Source organism: Hemitrygon akajei, chromosome 5, assembly GCF_048418815.1.
Source record: "Hemitrygon akajei chromosome 5, sHemAka1.3, whole genome shotgun sequence".
In the NCBI taxonomy this organism is placed as follows: domain Eukaryota; kingdom Metazoa; phylum Chordata; class Chondrichthyes; order Myliobatiformes; family Dasyatidae; genus Hemitrygon; species Hemitrygon akajei.
The window spans coordinates 121,649,898-121,669,975 of NC_133128.1; the positions used below are offsets into that span (position 1 = coordinate 121,649,898).

Genomic DNA, 20,078 nt, shown 5'->3' on the forward strand with positions numbered 1-20,078 from the left:
TATCCACACCCACCAACCGAACCATACCCAACGTCAACATACACCCACTTCTCTAGATCCAACATCAACAGCTCCCATACACAAGCATCCCCAACCAGGAGATGGAATGAGGGGGGAGAGGGAGGGCGGTGGCTGGAGGAAGATATCAGAGTATGAGGGGAGGATGGTGGGGTAGAGGGAGGGGAGGGTGGACTTGCGGGAGGAGAGAAAGAGTGGAGTATTTCATCTGTACCCATCCACTGGGCACTTTCGTACATGTTGACGTTGGCTCCAAGTTCCAGCAGTTGACGCAGCATCCTGGTGGCATTGGCAGTGGGAACAACGGAATGTTCCGCTCCCCAGTAGTCCAGCCACCCGACGTAAAACTCCGAATTCACCTGGGCAACGGGCGAACAAAACATCCATTATCAAACACCCAGCAAATGGCAGCCATGGGGAGAGCCACAGCAACTCATCTGCCCAAGACTGTTGGAAACACCTCACTCCACTCACTCCTTTCCAAACCTTGCTCCACCCTCCCCAAACTTAATACCCAATCCCCTCCCCCCAATGTTCAACCACTCCCCGAGCATTAGCACTAACCCGCTGGCCTCCCCCAGACCAATCCCCGAGCATCAGCCCCTGCTCCGTGGCCCTCCTCGCACCACCCCTCCACTGCCACTTCTCTCACCAATGGTCCACTTGGTTCAAACTGTCTCTGGACTTCAAAGGAAGTGGTAACATCTTCATCTAAGGGAGAACAGAGAGCAGGGAGATCAAACGACAGGACCATTACAGATGGGCCCTTGATGATTGGGTGCTAGACCAGTAACTATTCATGATATACTTTAATGACTTGGAAGAGGGGACAGTGTGGCCTAAGTTTGCTGAAAACACTAATCTGAGTAGAAAAGCAAGTTCTGCCAAGGATGTGGAGATAGTTGAAGTACGTGGGCAAGGGTCTGGCTGATGGAGTATACATTGTTGGTAAATGCAAGGTCATTTACTTTGGAAGAAAAAATAGATTGTTATTTAAAGGGTGAAAGATTTCAGCAAGCTGTTGAGTCTTAGGAGTGTTTGTGCATGAATTTCAAAAGGTTGGTTTACAAGTGCAAAAGGTTATCAAGAAGGAAAATGGAATGCTGGCCTTCATTGCTAGAGGTACAGATTGGGGAGGGGTGGGCAGATTTTGGAAAGGTGCAAAAATAACAGGCTTGTTGTCATGGAGGGCTTCAGCTTCTTTAATACTGATCCAGCACCTCCTTATGTAAAATTTAAGTGGGGCAGAATTTGTTAGGAGTGTCTAGGAAGCAATATGTAGACATGCCAACTAGAGGAGATCTGATACTAGGCAATGAACGAGGTCAGGTGTCAGATCTCTCAGGGGGAGAGCATTTCAGAGACATGACCGTTACTATAGCCTTGGACAGGGATAGGAGCAGAGAGTATGGGGACGTGTTTAACTAGGGGAGGGTGAATTAGATGCCATTAGACCGTAATTAGGTAGGTATTTGGTAGTGTTATTTGGGATGGATATACTAAAGGAAAAGCACAAAAGCAATGTGGAGGTTGTTTAGGGAGCTCTGGCTGGAGATACTCCCATTTGTCCCTTTAGAGCTAGGAAAGGATAGTAGTGAACGAACTATGGTTGACAAGAGATGTGGAGCATCTAGTCAAGAAGAAAGAAGCTTAGTTAAGGTTCAGGAAACAAGGATCAGACAGGGCTCTAGAGAGTTACAAGGTTGCCAGGAAGAAGGCTAAGAATGGATTTAGAAGTAGGCATGAGAAGGCCTTGGCGAATAGGATTAAGGAGAACTCCTAGGTGTTCAACACATGAAGAACAGGTGGATGACCAGAATGGGGGTAGGATCGATCAGAAAGAGAAGAGAAAACATATGCCTGGAGGTGGAGGAGGTAGGAGATGTCATGAAGGAAGAGGTACTGAAACCAAAATTGGATTCATAACTGGCTTGTCCACAGAAGGCAGAGTGTGGTTGTAGACGAAAGATACTCTGCCTGGACGGTAGTGACGAGTGGTGTTCTGCAGTGATCTGTTCTAGAACCCCTGCACTTCGTAAGTTTTACAAATGACATGGATTAGGAGCATATAATAAAGCAAAAATTAGTGGGAAGTTAGATTAGGGAGCTTTAAAAACCAACAGAAGGCAACTAAAACAGTCATTAAGAAGGTAAAGATGGAAAATGAAAGTACATTAGTCAGGAATATGAAAGGATACCAAAAGTTTCTTCAGATACATAAAGTGTAAAAGAGAGGTGAGAGTGGATATCGGACTGCTGGAAGACAATGTTGGAGAGGTAGTAATGGGACAAAGAAATGGTGAACAAACTGAATAAGATCTTTGCATCAGTCTTCACCTTGGAAGACACTAACAGTATGGTGGAAGTTCCAGGTGTCAGGGGTCATGAAGTGTGTGAAGCTACCATTACTACGGAGAAGGTTCTTGGGGAAACTGAAAGGTCTGAAGGTAGGTAAGTCACTTGGACCAGATGATGTACACCCCAGTGTTCTGAAATAGGTAGCTGAAGACATTGTGAAGGCATTAGAAAAGATCTTTCAAGAATCACTAGATCCTGGAATGGTTCTGGAAGACTGGAAAATTGGAAATGTCACTCCACTCTTCAAGAAGGGAGAAAGGTAGAAGAAAGGAAGCTATAAGCCAGTTAGTCTAACCTCAGTGGCTGGGATGATGTTGGAGTTGATTATTAAGGATGAGGTCTCAGGGTACTTGGAGGCACATGATAAAATAGGCTGTAGTCAGCATGGTTTCCTCAAGGGAAAATCTTGCCTGACAAATCTGTTAGAATTCTTTGAAGTTATAATAAACAGGATAGACAAAGGAGAATCAGTTGATGTTGGATTTTCAGAAGTCCTTTGACAAGGTGCCACACACGAGGCTGCTTAACAAGTTAAGTGCTCGTGGTATTACAAGAAAGATTCTAACATGGATAAAGCAGTGGCTGATTGGCAGGAGGCAAAGAATGGGAATAAAGGGAGCCTTTTCTAGTTGGCTGCCAATGATTAGTGGTGTTCCACATGGGTCTATGTTGCGACCGATTATTTTTGTTATATGTTAATGAGCTGGATGATGGAATTGATAGCTTTGTTACAAAGTTTGCAGGCAATATGAAGATAGGTAGAGGGGAAGGTAGTTTTGAGGAAGCACCCAGGCTACAGAAGGACTTAAACAGATAGTGGAACAGGCAAAGAAATGGTAGATGGGATACAATGTCCGGAAATGTATGGTAATACACCTTGGTAGAAGAAAGGGTTGACTATTGACATGTACAGGGCCCTGGTGAGACCCCACCTGGAGTATTGTGTGCAGTTTTGGTCTCCAAATTTGAGGAAGGACATTCTTGCTATTGAGGGAGTGCAGCGTAGGTTCACAAGGTTAATTCTCGGAATGGCGGGACTGTCATATGTTGAAAGATTGGAGCGACTGGGCTTGTATACACTGGAATTTAGAAGGATGAGAGGGGATCTGATTGAAACATATAAGATTATTAAGGGATTGGACACACTGGAGGCAGGAAGCATGTTCCCGCTGATGGGTGAGTCCAGAACTAGAGGCCACAGTTTAAGAATAAGGGGTAGGCCATTTAGAACAGAGATGCGGAAGGACTTTTTCACCCGGAGAGTGGTGGATATGTGGAATGCTCTGCCCCAGAAGGCAGTGGAGGCCAAGTCTCTGGATGCATTCAAGAGAGAGTTAGATAGAGCTCTTATAGATAGCGGGGTCAAGGGATATGGGGAGAGGGCAGGAACGGGGTACTGATTGTGTATGATCAGCCATGATCACAGTGAATGGCGGTGCTGGCTAGAAGGGCTGAATGGCCTACTCCTGCACCTACTGTCTATTGTCTATTTTCTAAATGGAGAGAAAATACAAAACAAACTGAGGTGCAAATGGACTTCGGAGTTCTTGTGCAGGATTCCCTAAAGGTTAATTTTCAGGCTGAGTCTGTGGTGAGGAAAGCAAATGTGATGTCAGCATTCAGTTCAAGAGGACTAGAATATAAAAACAAGGATGTAATGTTGAGACTTTATAAAGCACTGGTGAGACCTCATTTAGAGTATTGCGAGTGGCTTTGGGCCCCTGAGAAAGGATGAGCTGAAACTGGAGAGGGCTCAAAGGAGGTTCAGGAAAATGATTCCAGGATTGAATGGCTTGTCATACCAACAGCTTTTGATGGCTCTGGGTGAGTATTCGCTAGAATTAGAAGAATGAGGGGTGACCTCATTGAAACCCATCGAATTGTGAAAGGCCTTGATAGAGTGGATGTGGAGAGAATGTTTACTATGATGGGAGAGTCTAAGACCAGAGGACACAGCCTCAGAATAGAGGGGCATCCTTTCAGAATGGAGAAGGAGGAATTTCTTTACCCAGAGTGGTGAATCTGTGGAATTCTTTGCCACAGGCAGCTGTGGAGGCCAAGTCTTTATGTGTATTTAAGGCAGAGGTTAATAGACTCTTGATTGGTCAGGGCATGAAGGGACACAGGCAGAAAGCAGGAGATTGAGGCTGAGAGAAAAGTTGGATCAGCCAGGATGAAATAGCAGATCAGACTCAATGGGCCAAATGCCCTAATTCTGCTTCTATATCTTATGGTCTTATTAGTACATGGAAGGGTGGGCCAGTTAAGCTTAAAGATGAGTTGAAGATCTGTGGAGTTGTGGATAGTGTAGAAGGTTGTTGCAGGTAACAATGGGACACTGACAGGATACAGAGCTGGAGTGAGAAGTGACAGACTGAGTTCAACCCAGAAAAAATGTGAAGTGATTCACTTTGGAAAGTTAAGTTTGAAGGCAAAATACAGGGTTAATGGCAGAATTCTTAACAGTGTAGAGGAACAGAGGGATCTTAGGGTCCATGTCCTTAGATTCCTCAAAGTTGCCACGCAAGTTGATAGGGTGGTTAAGAAGGCGTATAATGTGTTGGCTTCATTTGTCAGGGAATTGAGTTCAAAAGCTATGAGGTGGTGTTGCAGCTCTGTAAAACCCTGGTTAGACTCCACTTGGTGTATTGTAAACACAAAGTCCTGATGAAGGGTCTCGGCCTGAAACGTTGACTGCTCCTTTCAACGGAGGCTGCCCAACCTGCTGAGTTCATCCAGCCTTTTTGTACGACTTGGTGTATTGTGTTCACTTCTGGTCACCTCATTATAAGGAGGGTGTGGAAGCTTTAGAGAGGGTGCAGGGGAGATTTGCCAGGATGCTGCCTGGATTAGAGAGCATGTCTTACGAGGAAGGCTGAGTGAGCCAGGGCTTCTCTCTTTGCAGCAAAGGAAGATGAGAGGTGACTTTATAGAGGTGTTCAAAATGATGAGCCGTAGATTGACTGGATAGCCAGAGGCATTTTCCCAGGGTGGAAATGGTTACAATGAGGGCGTTTAGGTAATTGGAGGTAAGTATGGGGGGGGTATGTTATCTTATACAGAGTAGTGGGTGTGTGGAATGCACTGCCAGGGGTGGTGGTAGAGGCAGATACATTAGGGACAATAAAGAGATGAAGGGGAAACGGAGGGCTCTGTAGGAGGGAAGGGTTAGATTGATATTTGAGTAGGTTAAAGGTTCAGCACAACATTATGGGCTGAAGGGCCCGTGCCGTGCTGTTCTACGTTCTATGTTCAGAGTCGTATGTTATCTGAGGTGAGGCAGACGGGTACTCACTGGTGCCGAAGTCGATAGTGGCGTACAAGCCCTGCAGCGTGCCACACCTGAGCTCAGCCAGCCGGTTGCCGTCGGTGGTGAAGAGGAGGATATCAGAGCCCAGGAGAGTCCGGATAATGTTGCGGAGGTACCTCAGGTAGTCATAATCACAGGTGAAGTAACTGCCATATTCGTTCTCCACCTAGAGAGAACACGGACACTGCTGATGGGGTGACGGCGAGGGATTGTTGCCGCTGTGGTTGGCAATGTGGGGGGTGCATCAGTGATTGAGGTAGGGGCAGTTAGAGGTCCATAAGGGTGGGCAGAGGTGAGCAGAGGTGGGTAGATAGGTTTCAGCCCTCTCACCAGCATTCTGAAGGGGAATCAGCAAGAGTAGGATGGGAGAGGGGGGTCAGTGAAGGTGAAAGAGGAGGTGTCGACTCTCAGACCTGCATGCTGATACAGTCAGAACACTACAGCATAGAAACAAGTCCTGCTGCCCATCTAGTCCATGCCAGCCCATTAATCTGTCTAATCGACCTGCACCTGGACTATAGTCACCATACCGCTCCTTCTATTAAATGATGAAATCGAACTTGCATCCACATTCCCACTGGTAGCTTGTTCCACACTTTCAGCCTCTGAGTTAAGAACTACCCCTTATGTTCCCCTTAAGCATTTCACCTTTCACCCTTAACCCAAGACCTCTAGTTCTAATCTCACCCAAACTTAGTAGAAAATGTCTGCTTGTGTTTACCCTAACTTCACCCCTCATAATTTTGTATACTTTCATCAAATCTCCTCTCATTCTCCTACGCTCTACTGAATAGTGCCCTTGTAGTGATGTGCTACACACAGAGCTAGAAATAAAGACACACAAGTCTGTAAGTTGCACTCGAGATTAGTTTATTCAAACTTCGCGGCACTAGCTTTTACACAGTTCCGTTCCCGCCCTCACCGGACATCAGAGGAGCATTACAAAAGTCTCTTCCCACGCGCGGGCTTTCTCCCTTTGCTGGTGAAGAAGAAGGCCCAGCGCCATTTTGGGAATGGCCTCTCTGCCGACGCGCACGCCATTTTGTGAGCCAGTTCGCCTACGTAGAAAGTGGGTCCCAACACCCTAACCTGTTAAAACCTTTCCCTATAACTCAGGTCCTCAAGTCCTGGCAACATCCTTGTAAATTTTCTTTATAGTCTTTCAATCTCATTCACAGCTTTCCTGTAAATAGGTGGCCAAAACTGCACACAACACTCCAAATTCATCAACTTCTTATACATATTCAACATAACATCCCAACTCCTGTACTCAATACTTATGACTTATGAAGGCCACTGTGCCAAAAGCTTTCTTTACGACCCTATTTACTTGTGACGCCACTGTGAATGAATTATGGACCTGTATTCTACCGTGGTCCTCGGTGGCCTTCCACTCACTGTTTATGTCCCACCCTGGTTTGTCCTCCCAAAGTGCAACACCTCACATTTGCTGCATTAAATGCCATCTGCCAATTTTCAACCTATTTTTCCAGCTGGTCCAGATCCTGCTGCAAGCTTTGATAATCTTCCTGGCTGTCCACTACATTCCCAATCTTGGTGTTGATCTTGGTTGATGATGGGGTGTGGGGGAGGGGGAGGCGAAGCAGTAGAGGGGGAGAGGTGTGGAGGGTGAGGGGGGTGGGTTGGGTGGGGTGTCCCTCTCTCACCTGCTCACTGATGATAGGAGGAGGGGAGGGGAAGGAGAGGGTCAGTGAGGGAGATAGGAGGGTCAACTGGGGGGGTTGCTCTCTCACATGCAGAGATGATGAGGGGGAAGTGAGGGGTGTGTCCATCACACGAAGGGAGAGGGGTAAGAGATGTCGGTAGCAGGTGAGGGTCAGGGGTAGGCGGTTTGTCCCTCTCACCTGCACACTGATGATGGGGGAAGGGGGGAGGAGAGTGTTGATCACACGACCAGGGAGGTAAGAGATGTCGGTAGCATGTCCTGCTCTCACCTGCACACTGATGATGGGCCCCCCGTTCTGGTACAGAAATGGCTTCACCTTGGGCAGAAGAACACCAAACCATCGATCCACGGCTGCCAGGTATTCTGAGGGAAGAGAGAGCAGACACTCTGAAAGATGAGTGAGATCTGACACACTCAGCGCAAATTCGAATTGGCGGGAGTCTGGAATGTAAATGGTTCAGCGGAGAAAGGAGAACCAGTGGGGGGGGGGCGTGAGGAGAGAGGGGTGGTTAGTAAGAACCAGTACCGACAGCAAACATACACAGAAACAAATTGACTGAAATAGAGACTGTGACTGCTCGCTCCACCACCTCCCCCTCCCAACCCCTCCTCCCCAATCCTTCTCCCCATGCCCTTCCATCCCCTCTGTCCCCTCTCTCCCCATTCCCCCTTCCCACCCACTCCCACACCCTAGTGTACAATAAATGGTTGGGGCCTCAGGTGCAGAAAGAACTTGAGGTACAAGCCTATAGCTCCCCTTCAAGTGGCCACAAAGGTGGATAGGGTGGTACAGAAGGCGTAAGGCAGGCATGTCTTCACAGGGCAGGACATTGAGTACAGTACGTGGGATGTTGTGGATGTATAAAACTTTAGTTTTCATACTATAGGTAGGATGTGGAGAGGGTGCACACATTCTTCAGGATGCTGCCTGGATTAGCAGGATGTGCTATAATGAAAAGTTGGTTTGCTTTCTCAGGAGTTCTGGATGTTGAGAACAAACTTGATCAAAGTTTAGAAAATTACAAGGCATTTAATGGATATAAAGTCATAATCTTTCTCCCAAGGTGAAAATGTCAAATAGAAAAGGATATAGGTTTACTATGAGAGCAGAAAAGCTTGAAATAAATGTATTAAACACACACACACACACACACACACACACACACACACACACACACACACACACACACACACACACACACACACACACACACACACACACACACACACACACACACACACACACACACACACACACACACACACACACACACACACACACACACACACACACACACACACACACACACACACACACACACCTACCAGAGAAGATGATGGAAATAGACACAATAGCAACAACTGAGCCATTTAGAAAGGCTAATGAACAGTAGGGAACAGAGAGAAATAGACCATTTACAGGCAGACGTGTAGTTGATGGCATATCCTCAAGGATGCGTGCTTAGCCCACTGTCCTACTCTCTCTACATCCACAAACAGTATGGCTAGACACAATTCAAACACCATCTACAAATTTGCCGATGACTACTGTAGTTGGTACAATCTCAGATGGTGACAAGGAGGTGTGCAGGAGTGAAATAGATCAGCTGGTTGAGTGATGTTACAGCAACATTACAGTCAACTCAGTAAGACCAAAAAGTTGATTGTGAACTTGAGGAAGAGGAAGTCGAGTGAAAACAAGTCCTCACTGAGGAGTCAGCAAAGGGTGAATAGTTTCAAACACCTGGGCGTCAACATCTCAGAAGATGAAGACTGACTACCTGGCAGTGGCAAAGAGTGTGAATAAAGGGGGTCTTTTCAGGTTGGTGATATTCTGCAAAGGTCAATGTTGGGTCTGCTATCTTTCACATTCCATGTTAATAATCTGGATGACAAAATGAATGGCTTTTTGTCCAAGTTTACAGAAAATACAAAGATCGGTGAAGGAGCAGGTAATGTTGAAGAAGCAGACAGTCAGCAGAAGGACTTAGCTTGGGAGAATGAGCAAAAAAGTACCAGATCAAATATAGCATAGGGAAGTGTATGCTCATGGATATTTTCTAAATGGGGAGAATATTCAAAAATCAGAGGTGCAGGGAACTTTGGAGGCCTCGTACTGGATACCCTAAAGATTAACTTGCTGGTTGGGTCAGTGGGAAGGACGGCAAGTGCAAAGTTAGCATTCATTTTGAGAATGAATATAAAGGCAAGGATGGAATGCGGGGGCTTTATAAGGCAGGGTCAGACCACAATTGGAGCATTGAGAACAGTGTCGGGCCTCGGATCTAAGGAATAATGTACTGGCATCGGAGAGGGTCTAGAGGAGGTTCAGAAGGATCCCGGGAATGAAAGGGTTAGCGTATGAGGAGTATTTGATGGCTCTAGGCCTGTACCCGGTGGAGTTCAGAGGAATGAGGGGGGATCTCATTGAAATCTACCAAATATTGAAAGGCCAAGATAGAATTGATGTGGAGAGGATGTTTGCTATAGTGGGGGAATCGAGGACTAAAGGCCACAGCCTCAGAATAGACAGCTCCCTTTAAAACGGAGATGAAAAATAATTTCTTGAACCAAAGAATGGTGAATCTATGGTGCACAGATGGCTGTGCTGACCACGACACAGAGTCATTCAGCACAGAAACAAGCCTTTTGGCCCATGTAGCCCATGCCAAACTATTAATCTAACTAGTCCCATCGACCTGCACTTGGACCATAGCCCTCCATACCCCTCCCATCCATGTATCTATCCAAATTTCCCTTAAATGTTGAAACCAAACCCGCATCCGCCACTTCCAATGCCAGCTCCTCAGCCTCTGAGTGAAGAAATTCCCCTCACGTTCTCCATAAACACTTCTCTTTCACCCATAACCTCTAGTTCTAAACTCACTCTAGCTCAGTGGGAAAAGCCTACTTGCATTTACCCTAGCTAAAGCCCTCATAATTCTGTATACCTCTGTCAAATCTTCCCTCTTTCTCCTTTGCTCCAGGGAATAAAGTCATAACCTATTGAACCTTCCCTTATGCAATACCCTGGTTTAAGACCGTGCTTTATTTTATCAATATAGTTACACTGTTGGGTATTTTATTTCCTCTAGATTTTTTCAAGATGCAATGTGTTCCTTTAATTACATTATACAATTGAGTATTTCATTTCTGCTGCATTTCAGTTGATTTACAAGTTAAGCTTGTTGAATTAGCAATAGGATTTGTCTTGGGAATATTCTCGAGAGAATGCGGGAGAAAGAGCACGACAGCCATTTTCTAGAGAGAGCGCAGAAACGAAGAGGAGAATGGAATCAGACAACGAACATAGCAGAAAATCATGTTGAAACGCTCACAGAACCCACTGGGAAGGACAGATACCACTGTCGGAAAATCTTCATGCAGACAATGGTCTCAGAGAGAATATGCAGATAACTTTAGTTAGCGCACGACCTTGGAGAAAGTTTGATAGCTTTTCCATTGGACATTGCGTGAATATTTATTTCCTGGAATGGGTTATTTGGCACAAAACTTTCAGTAAATTATTGCTTCTTGGTGAACAGTAAATTTGCATGGGTGTGTTGGTGTTCAGACAAGTAACAGTCCTGCTTTCCCTCTTAGAAAGGACATTCAGACTTCTATGTTTGTGTTTACCTGTATTGTATTTACCCTGGATGTGTTTATTTATTGGAAATGGCCTTTTCATCATTATTCCCCATGCATTGCACAGTTATGTTACTATTAGCTTGTATTCCCAGTGATAGCTATCTCAGTATGAGCTTACAGTGAGAGAGCTGCACATACAGTGTAACTCAGATCCTCAAGTCCTGGCAACATCCTGGTAAATTTTCTCTACACTCTTTGAATCTTATTGGTACTTTTCCTATAGGTACATTACCAGATCTGCACACAATGCTCTAAATTTGGTCTCACCATGTCTTACACAACACTGGCATTGTTGTCTCAGTTCCCACCAAAGATGTGGATGTCTCTGACAAAGCCAGTGTTTACTCTCCTTCCCTTGGCTCTCTGCCACTGCTTCTCACCTCCTGCAGCCTCACTGCCCTCTGACCTTCCTCATCCTTCCCAGAATTCTCATAATCAGCCAGATGCTTCCCAATGCTCTGCTGCTTCAAGCCCCACGGTTCTGTCTCCTCACTCCTGGGTATCCTTCTCTGCTCTAACTCTGTCCCAGAAACTCCTGCAAACAACATCCACTCTGACCTCATTCCAGCATGCCCGTTAACAGAGATACCTTACTTGCATCAGATGACCGTAAACTGATGGCTGGATCTTGCAGGAGCCAGGCTGGGAGGCCACCCTGAAATCAGAAATGATAAAACTCAAAACTCCAAACACAAAAGCAATGAATTGCGACAGGAACACAGAACAGTACAACACAGGAACAGGTCCTTTGGCCCATCTCCTGTGCTGACCAAGATGCCATCTACCTCCATTCCCTGCCTGGTCATGTGCCTGTCTAAATGCCTCAAACATTGACATTGTATCTGCCTCCACCACCTCCCCTGGCAGCTCATCCCAGTATATAAAAAAAACTAGTCTCACATCATCTCCTTTTAAATATTCCCCCTCACTCTACACAATGTTTAGGAGGAGGATTTTGCTGTGTTAGAATTTGGTGCCTGGATTAAGGCAATTTTTCTATCTAGTTCAGTTCCTTTGCAGTTTTAAGATAAATGAGCAACACGGTGGCATAGTGATTAGTGTAACACTATTACAGTACCAACAACTGGGTTGAATTCCCACCGCTGTCTGTAAGGAGTTTGCACGTTCTCCCCATGACCGCGTGGGTTTCCTCCAGGGGCTCCAGTTTCCTCCCACATTCCAAAGATGTTAGTTGGTCACATGAGTGCAAATGGTCACTGCAGGCTCGTTGGGCTGGTTGCTATGTGTATCTCTAAGAAAAGTAAACTGGGAGATGTAGTAGGTAATTTTAGAGTCAACCAGTCTGGAGTCATGTGTGGGACAGACCAAGGAAGATGGTGGTTTTTCCTCCACCCAGTCCAACACGGGAGAGAGAGTTCACATCTTCAGAGCCTGTCCCAGGAGGTAGAGGTAGGTTATCTCTGTTCTCCAAAGCTATCCCATTCCTGCCAACCCTTCCCACCACTGTGTCCCTTCTCTCTGCCAGACCTGGACACCCACCCCCACCCACAGTTCTGCCACCATGCAGCCTCCTACTCTCTGCCCCTCCTTCCCGCTCTACTCGTCTTCAGCCAACCCCAGGCACCTGTCCAGCTTAGTCGCAGGGGGTAGGGGAGTGATGCCAATGAACGCCAGCACTCACCAGGTCCCACTCTGCACAGATGTATGGCCCAGGGCGCAGAATGACAAGCAAGCCCATTTCCTGGGCAAGGCGGAGAAAACTTTCAATGTCCCTGGACTCTGTGAAGTTGAACACGCCTGGTGTCATTTCATGGTAATTCCAAGCCACATACCTGGAAGGGAAGGGACAGAGATATGGCACTAATTATTCACAAATCCTTGATACTTCCAGACCAGACCTGAAAACACATACCACCAGATTCAAGGACAGCTTCTGCCACACTGTTATAAGGCTATTACAATTAACATTCTCAACCTCATCTCCTGCCTTCTCCCACACTAAATGAGAGCAACTGACACTTCTACAAAATTCCTTGTATTACTAATCAAGAACCTATCCAACTCTGCTTTAAATACACCAAATGACTTGGCCTCCAATGAATTCCACAGATTCACCACCCCCTGGCTAAAGAAATTCCTCCTCATTTCTGTTCTAAATGGATGTTCCTCTATTTTGGGACTGTGTCCTCTGATCCTAGACTCCCCGACTATGGAAACATTCTCTCCACGTCCACTTCAATATAGGCCTTTCAATATTTGATAGGTTCTGATTATTATTATTTAGTTAATTAACAAGGGCTTGTGAATAATTAATTATAATTCTGTTGTATTTAATTAATTTATTTAATAAATCCTCAATAATTCCAGACAGGCCTGAAAATACATACCACCAGGCTCAAGAACATCTATCCATTATAAGATTATTACAATTAACACACAAAATGCTGGAGGAAGACCATAAGACACAGAAGAATTAGCCCATTCAATCATAGCTGATTTATTATCCCTCTCAACTCCATTTTCCTACCTCCTCTCCGTTACCTTTGACACCCTGACTGATCAAGAACTATCAACTTCTGCTTTAAATAAACCCAATGACTTGGACTCCACAGCTGCCTGTGGCAATGAATTCCACAGAGTCACTGCCCTCTGGCTAAAGAAATTCCTTCTCATCTTTATTCTAAAGTGAATTTGGCAGGTCTGGCAGCATTGAAGCAGGGGTATAAACAGTTGATGTATCAGGCCAAGCCCTTCATCAGGACTGGAAAGGACGGGGAAGATGCCAGAATAAGAAGGTGGGGGAGGGGAGGAGTACAAGCTGGCAGATAGGAGAGAGGGAAGGTGGAATGAAGTGCAAAGCTAGAATGGACACATGGGTATAGGACTGAAGAAGGAAGAATCTGATAGGAGAGTGAACCATGGGAGAAATGGTAAGAGGAGCAGCTCCAGAGGGAAGTGATAGGTGAACAAAAGAGTAAGAGATGGAGTCAGAATGGGGAAAAGGAAAAGAAAGAAGCAGCAGGGGGAGAAACTACTGTAAGTTCAAGAAATTGATGTTCATGCCATCAGGTTGGAGGCTATCTAGACAGAATATTAAGTGTTGCTGCTCCAGCCTGAGAGTGGCCTCATCGTGACAGTCGAGGAGGGCAAGGACCAACATGTAGGAATGGGAAATACAATTAAAATAGGTGACCACCAGGAAATCCCACCTTTTGTGACAGGTGGAGTGAAGGTACTCAATGAGGCAGTCGCCCAATCTACGTCACCAATTTAGATGAGGTCACATTGGGAGCATCAGCTACAGTAGACAACCCAGACAGATATATAAGTGAAATGTTGCCTCATCTGGAAGGACTATTTGGGGCCCTGAATGGAGATGTAGAAGGTGGTGAAGGGGCAGGTGTAACACTTCAGCTTGCAAGGATTAAGTGTCAGGAGGGACAACCGGACATGGACATCACAGAAGGAGTGATAAAGATGTTTTTGGTGGTAAGATCCCACTGAAGATGGCAGATGTTGCAGAGATTGATGTGCTGGATATGGAACCTCATAGACTTGTAGGTTAGGACAAGAGGAAATCTATCCCTGTAATGGCAGCAGGAAGATGTGGCGAGGGCAGATATCTGGGAAAGGAGGAGATGAAAGTAAAGGCAGCAGTGATGAAAGACAAAGGAAAACCCCATTCTTTGAAGAAGGACGTCTCAAATGTTTTGGAATGGAAAGCCTCATCCTGAAAACAGATTCAGCCGAGGTGGAGGATCTGAGAAAAGGAATGGCATTTTTGCAATTGACAGGGTTGGAAGAGCTATAGTCAAGACAGTTGTGAGAGTCAGTAACTTTATAAAAGATATCAGATCTGTCTCCAGAGATGGAGACTGAGAGATCGAGAAAGGGGAGAGAGGTGTCAGAGATGGACCAAGTCAGTTTGACGGCAGGGTGGAAACTGGAGGCCCAGTTGCTGAAATTGATGAGCACAGCATAGGTGCAGAATGCAGTCATCGATGCAGCACAGAAAGAGTGAGAGTGTTACTACTGAACACTTGGACCTCCCAGCTTCTCAGCTCACCCTGCCTTCCCCTACCTATCCACCTTTCCCCTCACTTGTTCTCACCTATCACCTACTCCTCCTCTCTCCCCTCTTTATTATGGCTTCTTCCCCCTTCCTCACCAGTCCTGATGAATGGTCTTGGCCCAAAATGTCAACTGTTTATTCCTCTCCATAGATGCTGCCTGACCCGGTGAGTTCCTCCAGTATTTTGTGTGTGTTAGTAAGAGTCATGCTATTTATATCACACTTGTTTGGATTAAATTCTACCTGCTATTTCTCTGCCCATATTTCCACCTGGCCCAGTCTTGATGGAGGGTCTCAGCCCAAAATGTCGACTGTTTAACCCCCTATCGATGCTAAGTGACCTGCTGAGTTTCTCCAGCATTCTGTGTGTGCTCAAGATTTCCAGCATCTGCAGAATCTCTTTATTCTGTCCAGTACTGTTCTATTTTAATTTTCTAATCTGAATGTTAAAGCAATAGTGGTAATTAAAATAAAATTTTAATTTTAATGTTCTATATTAATGTCATATGCAAACTTACTAACCATGTAGTGTACTTTTACATCAGAGGTGAGCTGAGGGGCCTCCATCGGTCAGAGTTGACCATGGACATTGCATCCTAGCTGTCTAGACACACAAGCCTGGGCAGTACGATATGGAGAGCAAGCTCCGTCTGAATCATTTATAAAAATACTGAACCAAGGTCCCAGCATCAACCCCTGTGGCACACCACTAGTCACAGTCCACATTCTGCCCTTATTGCAGGTGTCCTAGCTCTCTAGACCAGCTGCCTTCCCAAGCAAAACTTATCAGACTTTGTTGGATTCCCTGTAAACCTCCTCCCTCTCACCTGAAACCCACGTTTTAGTCATCCCAACATGGAACAGACTCTGCTGATCTGCTGGGATCTTCACGCACAGCAGTCTCTAGAGTTGACAGAGAATGGAGCGAGAAACAAAAAGCATCCAGTGAGCAGCAGAAGACCACACACACGCACCACACTTGGTACTGGAGGTACCTAATAAAGAACCACTGAGTGTATGTTATGAAATTTCTTATTTGCAGCAACAGTGCAGTAGACTATAAATTACAATAGAAATATATAAACAAGTGTGCAAAAATAGAGCAAAATAGTGAACACGAGGAAATCTGCAGATGCTGGAAATTCAAGCAACACACACAAAATGCTGGTGGAACGCAGCAGGCCAGGCAGCATCTATAGGGAGAAGCGCTGTCGACATTTCGGGCCGAGACCCTTCGTCAGGACAGAGACCCTTCGTGAGTCCTGACGGAGGGTCTCGGCCCGAAACGTCGACAGCGCTTCTCCCTATAGATGCTGCCTGGCCTGCTGCTTTCCACCAGCATTTTGTGTGTGATGCAAAATAGTGATATGTGTTTAAAGGTTCATGGACCATTCCATAATCTGATATGGGAAGGGAAAAAAACTGTTGATAAAACATACAATATGTGTCTTCAGGCTCCTCTACCTCCACCTTGATAGAAGTGATGAGAAAACAGAGCAGACTTAATGGGCCAAATGGCTAATTCTGCTCCTGTGTCTTTTGGTATGTTCTGGATGGTAAGGGCCCTTCATGCCCGGGCGTAATTCTAAGGTGATTGGAGGTTAGAGGGAAGTGTTTTTTTTTACAAAGAGTGGTGGGCGTGTAGAACATACTGGCAAGGGTGGTGGTAAAGGAAGATTCGTTATGGTCATTTAAGAAGCTTAGATAGGCACACTGATGTTAGGAAAATGGACAACGATGTGGGAGGGAAGGATTAGATTGATCTTAGAGTAGATTAAAAGATCAGCACAACATTGTGGGCTGAAGGGCCTGTACAATGCTGAATTGTTCAATGTTCTATGATTCATGCTGCCCTCTTGCAGATGCCCTTGATGGTGGGGAGGCTAATGGCCATGATGGAGCTGAGTTTACAAGCCTCTGCAGCTTTTTTTCCAATCCTGTGCATTGGCGCCTGCATACCTGAAGCTGATTCAACCAGTCAGAATGATCCCCACGATACATCTGTAGCATTCTGTCAATACATCTGTGATATATCATTCCACTTCTCCACGTCCTTCACTCTATAGAATACCCAGCCTGTCCAAACACGTATAACTCAAGCACTCCAGTTCTACAAACATCTCTGGACCCTCTCTGGCATAACCCTGTCCTTCCGTTGGTGGCATCACTGGAGCTACAGTATTATGCAGAAGGGCAGGATGTCATGGTGACAGGGTAGAGATGAGCATTGGGCCACGATGGGTAGGAGGTTAAGAGAGAAATGGAGGAAGAATTTCCCCCCTTCCCAAGTGCCTGGATTTTAAAACAGACTGGAGACATGGGATATGGAAGATGCTGGAATCAAGAGTGACAGAAACTGATGGACTCTGTTGGTCAGACAGCATCTGTGGAAGAAAATGGACATGCGGTGTTTCGGGTCGAGACACTTCATCTAGATGGGACAGCAAGCAGATAGCCAGTATATAAAGGTGGGGGGAAGGTGGATGATAGGTACATACAGGTGTGGGTGGGGTTGATAGGCAGCTGAGGGAAGGGTGGGGGAGACAGGGAGACTGGGAATGGAATCAGAAGCTAGTGACAGGAGAGGACAATGGTTCATGGAATGGAGGGAGGGTGGAGGAGATGGGAACCAGGGGAAGAGTGTGTGGGTGATGTGCAGATGGAGAGGGTGAAGGAGGGGAAGGAGACAGGGTGATGGGGGTCGGTGGGATCGGGAAGGGACACAAAAGGTCAGAGAGAGATGTAGTTCTCATTAGGTGTAGAATTAAATGTTCATGTTGCTAGGCTGGAGGAATGAGGTGCTGTTTCTCAGTTTGCTATCAGCCTCAATCTGGGCAGTGGGGGAGGCCAGGGACAGGTACATCAATGTGGGATTGGGAAGGGAAATTAAGAAGACTGCAGAAGGAGGAAACCACAGGTTCATAAGGCTCAGCAACTTTAAATTCCTCGGTGTTACCACTTCAGAGATCTATCCTGGGACCAGCACTTAAGTGTCAACACAAAGAAAGCATAGCAGCACCTCTACTTTCAACTAAAACTGTGATAAGATGACTGATGCATCGCCTGTTTGGAAATACCAATGCCCTTGAACAGAAAGCCTACAAAGAGTAGTGTAAACAGCCCAGTCCATGGGTAAAGCCCTCCCCACCACTAAGCACGTCTACAAGGAGTGCTAATGCAGAAAAGCAGAACCATTATAATAAAACCATAGAACTAAGATATAGGAACAGAAGTAGGCTAAATGGCCCATCTTGTCGGTTTTTAAAAACTTCCCTGTTCTCAAACTTCCCACTAATTTTTGTTATATTGTATGTCCTCGCTTTGGCTTTTAGGTTGACTTTGAGTTCCCATGTCAGCCACATTTGCATCACCCTGCCTTTAGAATACTTCTTCTTTGGGATGTATCTACCCTGTGACTTCCGAATTGCTTCCAGAAATTCCAACCATTGCTGCTCTGCCATCATCCCTGCTAGTGTCCACTTCCAATCGACTGGTCAGTTCCTCTCTCATGCCTCTGTAATTCCCTTTACTGCACTATAGTCCTGATATATCTGACTTCAGCTTCTCCTTCTCAAATTGCAGGGTGCCTCTAAGGATCCAGCACCAACATGATTTTCCCAATCTATCTGCATATTGAAATCCCCATGAGTATTGTAACTTGGGCCTTATGACATGCCCTTTCTATCTCCTGGTGTAAGTTGTAGACCACATCTTTGCTACTGTTTGGAGGCCTGCATATAACTCTGATCAGAGTCGTTTCACCTTGCAGCTTCTTAACTCTACCCACAAGGACTCTACAACTTCCAATCCTATGTCACCTGTTTCTGAGGATTTGATTTCACTTTTTACCAACAGCAGATGTTAAACTCCCAGCTATAACCTTCTTCCAGCCACGATTCAGTGATGCCCACAATGTCATACATGCCAATCTGCAAAACTGTGATGCAGGTTCATCTACCTTATTCCATAAACTGTGTGCATTCAAATCTAACACCTTCCATCCTATGTTCACCCTTTTCAATTTTGTCCCACTTTTACATTGCAACTCATCCCATTGACTGCAATTTTGCCCTATCATCAGCCTCTCCTTGTTAGTCGTCTCACTGCACAGTGCCTCGGTAAATGAAAAGGCCCGTCCTTAGCCCTTTTACTCGGGTTCCTGTTCCCCTGCCAAATTAGTTTAAATCCTCCTGAAAAGCTCTAGCAAACCTGCCTGCAAGAATATTGAAATTCCCCCTTTTGTACAGGTCATACCTTCCCCAAAGGAGACCCCCATGATTCAGAAATCTGAACCCCTGTCCCCTGCACCACTTCCTCAACCACGCATTCATCTGCCAAGTGCTTCTATTCTTGCCCTCAATGGCAGGTGGCACAAGCAACAATTCAGAGATTACTACCCCGACAGTCTTGCTTTTCAGCTTTTTACCTAACTCCCAAAAATCTGTCTTCAGGGCCACTTCGTCTTTCCTACCAATGTCATTGATGCCAATATGTACCCAAGCTTCTGGCTGCTCACCCGCTCCCTTTAGAGTGCCGTGGACCCGATCCTTCTCACAGCTGCCATCAGGAAGGAGGTACAGGAGCCTCAGGACTCACACCACCAGGTTCAGGAACAGTTATTACCCCTCAACCATCAGGCTCTTGGACCAGAGGGGTGGTGCTTAGGACAACACTTAAATTCCCACCGCTGCCCTTGACCACCTGGGTTTCCTCCGGCTGCTCCGGTTTCCTCCCACAGTCCAAAGACGCACCAGTTGGTAGGTTAATTGGTCACTGTAAATTGTCCAGTGATTAGGCTAGGGTTAAATTGGGGGTTACTGGGCAGCACGGCTCAAAGGGCCTATTCCGTGCTGTATGTCAATAAATTAACTAAAAATTTCACTCTCCCCAACACTGAACTGTTTCCAGAAATTATGAACTCATTTTCAACGATTCCTCATCTCATGCTCTTGATATTAATTGCTTATTTATACATCATTATTTTGCTTGCTGATTCTTGTTTCTTGTTCTCTATTTACATGCCC

The 20,078-nt window shown here is 45.8% G+C and overlaps 1 protein-coding gene across 1 annotated transcript in view; it reads right to left on the reverse strand.

The window, feature by feature from the left end:
- The window catches only part of glb1l (galactosidase, beta 1-like), a 38,089-nt gene that overhangs the window by 9,292 nt on the left and 8,719 nt on the right, over positions 1-20,078 (reverse strand). The window contains exons 3-8 of the mRNA XM_073046341.1: positions 12,664-12,814; positions 11,616-11,676; positions 7,642-7,736; positions 5,672-5,852; positions 671-729; positions 256-377 (exon numbers count right to left, since the gene is read on the reverse strand). Coding sequence (XP_072902442.1) covers positions 256-377; positions 671-729; positions 5,672-5,852; positions 7,642-7,736; positions 11,616-11,676; positions 12,664-12,814 — 669 coding nt within the window. The remainder of the gene's footprint in view (positions 1-255; positions 378-670; positions 730-5,671; positions 5,853-7,641; positions 7,737-11,615; positions 11,677-12,663; positions 12,815-20,078) is intronic.